Source organism: Rhinopithecus roxellana, chromosome 8 (assembly GCF_007565055.1).
Source record: "Rhinopithecus roxellana isolate Shanxi Qingling chromosome 8, ASM756505v1, whole genome shotgun sequence".
NCBI lineage: Eukaryota > Metazoa > Chordata > Mammalia > Primates > Cercopithecidae > Rhinopithecus > Rhinopithecus roxellana.
In genome coordinates, this window is record NC_044556.1 from 44,147,602 (window position 1) to 44,156,356 (window position 8,755).

Consider the following 8,755-nt stretch of genomic DNA (forward strand, 5'->3'; position numbering starts at 1 on the left):
ATGATTATAATATCTTTATCTTCTTGGTAAATTGATCCTTTTATCAATATATGATGTCTTTTTTTGTCTCTGATAATGGTATTTAACTTGAAGTATAGTTTTACAAAATATTAGTTTAGCCACCTCAGCTCTCTTTTTGCTTCTATTTGCATAGAATTTACCTTTCCATCTTATTACTCTCACCCTGTTTGTGAGGTGGGAAATTAAGGAAAGAAAGAAAAATAAAATTAAAAAGAAAAAGAAATAAGCTTTTCTGTATTAGGCAGCAACAGGCACAGCCCAGACCCAGGAAAAGCCTTGATAAACACTATCTAAGAAGCTAGGACACAAAGAAATGTACTCTGGATACCCTCCCAGCACTCCTTCAACACAGGGAGGAGAAAAACAAATTTTCCTTTCTTTTATGGTATAAGTTTATAGATTTCTTTTCTTTGTAACTGGTAACTTTAAGTATTCTGTTTTATCTAAGTGGAACAGTGAAAGACATGAACTGTCTGAGCTGGCCTGAATTATGGCCACCTGGGTGCAGTAGTGAAGGTCATGGAATAAGTCATGCTAGGCACTAGAGCAAAGCTATATAATGGCCATCTGGGTTACATAACAATGGTCATGTGTAATCCTGAGTTATGAACCTGTTAAAATTTGATTAACTGTCTTTGTTCTGCCTCTGTGTCCTCACTTTCATGCCACTGTAAGCCTGCTTCAAGTTAGCCCACCCTGTTTTAAAAGTGTATATAAAAGTCAAGTGCTGTCTTTGTTCCTGGCTCAGCTCATGGATGTTAATCCTCTGGGTCTGAGTGTACTCAGTAAAGTCTCCTCCTTTTACCCCATGGTCTCTCTGGTCCTCCTGATTCCGCAACTGTTGTATCTTCAATGTAAAGTGAGTCTCTCTTAAATAGCATATAGTTGGATCTTTTTTCTTTTTTATCCATTCCACCAATCTCTGTTTCTTGATTAGAAATCAACAAACTTCAAAATTCCTTGAATTCTCCATTCAAGGAATTCCATTTAAAGTAATTACTGTTGAGGAAGGTCTTCCTTCTGCATTTACTCTATGTCATTTGACCTTCATTGCTTCCATGATTACTTGCTTTTGTGTTCAGTTGATCTTTGTAGTAAAACTTTTTATTGCCTTTATTTTTCCTTTTGTGTATGTTCTATAGATACCTATTTTGGGGTTACAATGAGGATGATATATAACATCCTAATGTTACAGTTGTCTGGTTTGAATTAATACCAACTTAACTGTAAATGCATAAAAAATTCAGCTCTGACACAAGTCTATCCCCTTTTTATGTTATTGATTTCACTGATTACATCTTTATACATGGCATGTCCACTAACTTTGGCTAGTAATTATATTTTATGCATTTGTATTTTAAATCCTTTAGAACATAAAAAATGGAGTTACAAGTTAAAATTACAGTAATAGTGGTTATTATTTTTGCCCATGTACTTTTACCAGAGACCTTTATATCTTCATACAGTTTCAAATTTCTCTCTAGCATCCTTTTATTTCAAATTGAAAGGCTCTCTTTATCATTTCTTTTTTTTTTTTTTTTTTTGAGATGGAGTCTTGCTCTGTCACCCAGGCTGGAGTGCAGTGGTGCAATCTTGGCTCACTGTAAGCTCCGCCTCCTGGGTTCACACCATTCTCCTGCCTCAGCCTCCCCAGCAGCTGGGACAACAGGTGCATGCCACCATGCCTGGCTAATTTTTGTGTATTTTTAGTAGAGACCGGGGTTTACCGTGTTAGCCAGGATGGTCTCGATCTCCTGACCTTGTGATCCACCCACCTCCGCCTCCCAAAGTGCTGGGATTCCAGGCGTGAGCCACCACGCCTGGCTCTATCATTTCTTACATGGGAAATCTAGGAGCAATGAACATTCTCAGGTTTTGATTATCAGAGAATGTTATAATTTTGCCCTCATTTTTAAGTACAATTTTGCCAGAAGCGAAATTCTAAGTTACCAGTTTTTCCTTTCAGCACTCTCATTATATCATCCCACTGCCTCCTGATCTCCAAGGCATCTGATAACAAATTGGCCAACAGTCTTATTAAGGATCACTTATATATGAAGATTCACTTATCTCTTGTTGCTTTAAAGATTCTGTCTTTGATAGTTTGATTATAATGTGCCTCTGTATAGTTCTCTTTGAATTTATTTTACTAAGGGTTTGTTGAACTCTTTGGATGTGTAAATTTATCTTTTACAGAAGTCACATATGTGGAAACTTAAAGTATGTAGCCTTTAAGACTGACTTCTGTTACTTCTCAATTTGCATTTAAATTTCAACCTTGTCTTTGTGAGTTTTGATATGGCATTCCATTTTGTCACTGTACAGTATTCCATTCTGTGGATGTGATATACTACAATTTATTTATATATTCATCTATTGAAGGACATTTTGGTGGATTGTAATTCTTGGAAATTATGAATGAAACTACTGTAAACATTTGAATATAGGTTGTTTTTTGTGGGCATATTTTGAAATCTGTTACGTGAATTTCTAGGAGTCATGATGGTGGATCCTATGGTAAAATTATGTTTAGCTCTGTGAGATCATGAGTCAGCTTTGATTTTTCTGTTTATATTTTATTTAACTTCTCTTTGACTTATGGTACAATGCTGTCAGCCCTCTTCTATGTTAGAGTTTAAACTGCTTTTCCACTCCAGAGTTTTTCACAGTTTTGTCCAGGTTTACTTGCTTTCCTTTATTTATTTATTTATTTTTGTGTGTGAAGGGAGACAACTTTAAATCCATGCACATTCACTGTCTTAAAAAGATTCTTAAGAGGAGAAGTGTCAGATTTATTCTATTTTTTAGCCTATGTTTTTAATCTCCCTAACACAAAGCATATAAGATCATCTTGTATTTCTGATAGCTCTTGAAATTATTCTTTTAACTAGTCTGATCTAACAGTTAGAGAAAATAAAACTAGAATTTACAGGCCCTTTTTGCTTTGGGAAGGTTAATGCTAATGAATGATTCAGTTCCTTATAAGGACTTAAACTGAAATTTAGGTAATCTGCCACCAGAAGAAACATGTTATTTAAGTGAGAGAATTTTTTATTGTCCTGAACAGCTAATCATAGTAATAGTAAACTATATTAGAGATTACATTATATATTTTTATACAGAATGCTAAATATTTACAAATGTCAATATTTTGCAAACTAACACAGTTAACATATTGCATTTATCATATTTAGTTTTTTATTTTTGTACTTAACAGTAGTCAGAAGACAATCTTAGTCCAAACAACTAGGAACAATTAAATTATCTTGTTTCTGTACTTTATTCTACATTTCTTGTTTGATTAACTCTCATTTTCACCACAAAAGAGTAAGTATCAAGGTTAGCCCATCTTATTATTTCACCACACCTCATTCAAATAAAGTATTTTCATTTGCTTCCCCCTAAAATCTTCGGACACTGACCTAAAAGAAATATGATATAAAAGATCTTAAAGATAAAGCAAATAATTTACTCACCATCAAACACATCTCAGACTTGATGTTTTGGCTCTATTTCCTTGATTAACAATGTATTACATTACTATTACGAGTACTATCTGTAGTCATAAGTCTAAGCACATAAAGTACTAAGTCCTAATGTACCTAATTTAACAGTAGGTATTATTATTATCACTATATACTATTATTATCACTATGTTCTATTATCCTTACCACCTGTCTTAGTAACTATCAGTTTCTTCCAATTTCATCATAATCAGACCAATTTTACGATTTCTATCTTTCTGGCTCTTGGATAGTAGACAAACTCATTCCTGATGTTTTTACCCTAGTATGATCTCTCAATTTTGGTGAACTGTTTCGTAGACACGTATGGCTATTGGGTGCTTGTGGCTTCCCTGTGTTTATGTCACTGGTAGGAGAAAGCGTGATTATTATTAGGATTTTTCTTCAAGAAAGATTATAATAGGGAGGTAATTAAATATTGGGGTATAATAATAAAACAACTCCTACTCACATCTGGCCCCACCTTTAGTGTTTGACCAGAGATGCTTAAAAGGAAGAAGATCATTATCTCACTAATTGAGCTACGGACAGACTTGTTTCTTGTCAGCTTTTCAAAGAAGAATTTTAAGAGTCTTTACAAAATAACAGGCAACATTTGGAAAATATTTTGAAAAGGAAAATAAGAAAATAAAAATCATCTGTAATTACAGCAACCAAACAGAATCACATTTAATAAAATGTTTTAGGTATTTCTTATCTTTTCATAAATAAATGTTAAAATGTTGTCATGCTTTATATATGTTTTTACTATAATTTGAATGTTTTAAATAATATTAAATAGTCTTCTAAAACATCCTTCCTAATGATCTTAAGAATTCTGCAGGACCTGGATGTCTCAGGGCCTGGATGTTCTAACTAGGGGAAGCTGTGACCGCTAGCTGCCCCTCTTCATGTTGTGGCCATTCCTCATGTAGCCGGTCTGTGAGGAACTCTGAGTTTCAAGTTCACCATCTCAACTTGTAAAGTGACCCTGTCTGAGATGCTGGAGGCACTAGGGCTGCTGCCACTCTGGTGCCTGCACTGCTGTGATAAGCAGCCTGTTTGAGTGGGGTGTCCTCAGAAGGGGAGTCTCAGGGAGTGACCCAAACTGTGTTATCTCACACAGTGATCTCATTTGGCAGCAAATTCTCCAATTTTGCATGTTAGAAATCAGAAATTTCTCTAAGGATTTGTGTTTTAGATGTGATGTGAGGCTGTTGGGGAGTAGTAGGTGACCTATTGAATAAAGGCCGTTTACTTTGTCCTCTGATGTTCTTGGCATGTGTAATAGTTTGTAGGGATCATTTGGTGAGAACACCATTTGTAAACACCTCACTTTAAGGTGCTGATGCTGATGTGATGTTTTTATTTCTATACTTTCCTGGCCAGTAGTGATCTTGCCCCAAAGCCCTTCCTTACTGACAGGAGCAATGGCAGTTCTGAGAACCTAACCTGCTTAACTGAGGGATGTGATGCTTGGTTGATTCAGCACTCCTGCCCTTCCTGGAGCACAGCTGGTGACTGCTCCAATGATTTTGAGTCTTTCCTCTTCCTCATTTTCCTTTCTTCTTCTCCAATTATAAACCACATTCTTGCAAAGCTTCCTGATTATTGGTCTAAGGAAGCTCTAGCAACATCACCTTAAATATTCCACATACCATGTTTAGTAAGCCTCACTGATTGCAGGAAGAATTTACAAAAGATATGAAAGAGGAGTCACTATATGGGTCGACAATATATATGTTGAGTGAACAATATGTAACAAAATGGATAGATGAGAGGTGTACATTGGGGTGTGACTTGATAATCTAGCAGGTCATGGGACTAGGGGGCTTATGGAAAAGACAAAGAAAGACCATGCAAACAAATTAAAAAACACCGAGAAACACCTAAAACCTGTTTGGAAACAGAGAGGAAGAATACATTTTAGGTTACACTTAGTTTGTATTTTCCCCCAGATTTCAGACTTTAAGTGCTCTGACCATCTCCACTCTGCAAACCTACTTCTAATTATTTACATATGATAATGTGAGTCTATGCAGCTTGTTCTCTATAGGATGGTTACAGGGAATCATATAGGCATGGTTCAATACCATGAATGCTTGTAATTTTGTTTCACGTCTCTCCATTTCCTTAACATGGTGGCTAAGAATACATTTTTATAAATAAAAATAGTACACATCCTTGATGGCAGCAAGTAGCAAATGTGCTGGGGAGACTGGCTCTCACTCTGGAATCTGTCCTGGGTGACAATTGCCAGTACAAATTGGATGGAGAAGACAGCTTCAAAGGGAAAAGGAAAATCGTAAAATCCAGGGTCCTATGAAAGAGAAAGATAGAAGTGGAGGAGAAAGTTGCTGGCTTGAACAGGGTCAGCAGATGGCACAATGCGGTCAGCTTCCAACTCCAGAGGTAAGTGTGATTCTCCCCTGCTTATAATCCCAGGGAGGAGAGGTGACCTGGCTGTGGTCACACAACTTAGCAAACAAAAAAATCTGAGGCCAGAATTCAGGCCTTTGTTAGGCCTCCCCTTCCTTCTAGCACACTGGCAAATTGTATAAGGAAAGTAGAGGTGGAGATGGGTTCATATACAACAATATGGCATTCAGCTAAAGTGGATCAGGGCAGGAAGTTTTATGATTTAGGGAAGGTGTAAGACAGGAAAGGATCATAGCCCTCAGTCAAAAAAGAGATCCCTTTACCACCAGTTAGAGAATTCCCCAATTCTCCCTTTGCCATAGGTCACTGAAACTGAGATCTAAGGCAGGGCTTCTGTGAGTCAGAAACACTTAACCCAGTGGGGAGATTCCAGAACAGGATATTTCCTAGTTTGATAATCACTGTCAGGCCAGTTATGGATAAATTTGCATTTAACTTAAGACAATACTGGATCAGTGTAGTTTTTGGCAGTTCCATTTCCTGTTGGGTCGTGCAGCAGGCCCTGTAAAGAGCTTTTCTGCTGCACTGCTCCTAAACTCCTGGTACCTGAGCACCGATCTGCCTTGGAGAACCTGGTGAGTTGGCTTCCTTGAGTTCCTCTGTTCTTTGTGCCCTAAAATGTTGAATTTAATCTGAGTACAGCAAATTTGGTTGATTCAATCCTATGAATGTTGATCTGATGCTATTTAGTGGATGGAAATGTAGGATTAGAGCACAATGATATGCTATTTTAGCTTTCTTTTGGTACACAGCTAGGGGTTCATACAGACAGAGAAGTTAGTTAAGGGGAAAGCTTTGATTTGAACAAGAATAAAATAACAAAGTATTTTTCTTTTTTCTTTGCTTTTCTGGTGTCCTTTTCCAAGGTTTATGTCGTAGCAGGTGTGAGAGCATGTAGTTCTTCCCAAACAGCCCTTTTCTCTGTGCCCATGTCAACCCTCTGGGATTTTACAACAGATAACGACGATAGGAATGGCTTGTGAGACAGCCCTGGGTATCTGAACTTGTGACTGCCTTTCTTGAAGATGTTATTTTCATAGAAGTAACATGCTTGGTTGTTTACTACAGAGGTGTTTTCTTTGGAAAACTTATATGAGAAAACACAGGAATTCCCAGGGACAATGAAGTAATTCGCTGAAGTGGAAGTGAGAAACCAGGGAGTCTTGAAAAGGGAATTAAGAGTTTAAATAATTTCTTGGAGATAGGAGAAATAATATGCTATGGTATTACACAAGCTTTGGCTTCTCTCTCTGGAGGAGTCCATTCCCATGAACACTGTCATAATTTCTTTCAGATTCTGAGACTCCAGCAGGATGTCTTATCAACAGCAGCAGTGCAAGCAGCCCTGCCAGCCACCTCCTGTGTGCCCCACACCGAAGTGTCCAGAGCCATGTCCACCCCTGAAGTGCCCTGAGCCCTGCCCACCACCAAAGTGTCCAGAGCCCTGCCCACCTCAGCAGTGCCAGCAGAAATATCCTCCTGTGACACCTTCCCCACCCTGCCAGCCAAAGTGTCCACCCAAGAGCAAGTAACAGCTTCAGGATTCATGAGGACCATGAAAGGATAAGGATATTTGGCTCACCTCGTTCCACAGCTCCACCTGCATCTTCTCATCAAAGCCATCCAGGGACACACAGGGAGCTTTGATCTGCCTGTGATGATCCCTGATAGCAAAAGGTTTCCTTTTTGAGGCTGCCATACTGCCACTGTCCAGGTGGAGACTGAGCAAAGGAAGTCCTGGGCTGTGCCAGCTCCCAGAGCTTCAGAAGAAAGAGCAGCTCTCTCCCTGGGAACCATCAGAGAATTCTGTTGATGTGTTCTGTGCCTGTCTGTCCCCTGGGCATGAGCTTCTACCACCTGTGCAGTTGTCATTTTCCTTTCACTCTCTGAATAAAGTATCTATGCATAATATTTGTGAATGGATCTTTTGTTTCTTTTCAAATCTGCTTTATTAGCAATATTTTATAATCATTTGGGTATATTTCCACCTTTCTTTCATCCACAGGCAGGATCTCACAATTTGGGACATATCAAAGATTATTTCTGTATGATTTTAAACCTGTTTTATTTTCCTTAATTAGTGTTTGATTGATTTGAGGAACATATTATTCAACTTCTCTGACTGTCAATCTGTTTACTGCAAAGTGAGCAAAATAACATTTACTTAACGAACTTGTCTAAGGCATAAAATTGAATTACTATCTGAAATTTTATTGGCACAATGCCTAATACATAATTGGCTGCCATTTGATAGAGGTTTATTCGCAGCAACATATCATCATTTTTTCCACCATTATGATCATCATCATCATGATCATCATCATCATCACTCCCCATGACAACCACTATCATATTTGTTCCAGCAATAGAGTGGCTTGGTTGTAACTAATATGGAAAATAAGAAGACTCTCTTTGCTATTTTTTATTGATTCTTAATACCTATACACATTTTGGGGTACATGTGATATTTTGTTACATGGATCAAATGTGTAGTGATAAAGTCAGGATATTAGGAAATTTAGGGCATTCATCACCTTGAGCACTTATCATTTCTCTCTTTGTTGGAAACATTTAAAACTCCTTGTAAAAAGTGTTTTATTACACTTTAAGTTTTGGGGTACATGTGCAGAATGTGTAGGTTTGTTACATAGGTATATATGTGCCATGGTCATTTGCTGAACCCGTCAACCCATTATCTACATTAGGTATTTCTCTTAATACTATGCCTCCTGTAGCCCCTCACTCCCCGACAGGCCCCGGTGTGTGATGTTCCCCTCCCTGTGTCTGTGGGT

The 8,755-nt window shown here is 37.8% G+C and overlaps 1 protein-coding gene across 1 annotated transcript; it reads left to right on the forward strand.

Annotated features, from left to right (window-relative positions):
* Positions 1–6,433: 6,433 nt before the first annotated feature.
* Positions 6,434–7,874, forward strand: LOC104674020 (small proline-rich protein 2D-like). Its single transcript, XM_010378229.2, has 2 exons — positions 6,434–6,538; positions 7,258–7,874. The coding sequence occupies exon 2, from the start codon at positions 7,277–7,279 to the stop codon at positions 7,493–7,495; it is 219 nt and encodes a 72-aa protein (XP_010376531.2). The 5' UTR covers positions 6,434–6,538; positions 7,258–7,276; the 3' UTR covers positions 7,496–7,874.
* The last annotated feature ends 881 nt before the right edge of the window (positions 7,875–8,755 follow it).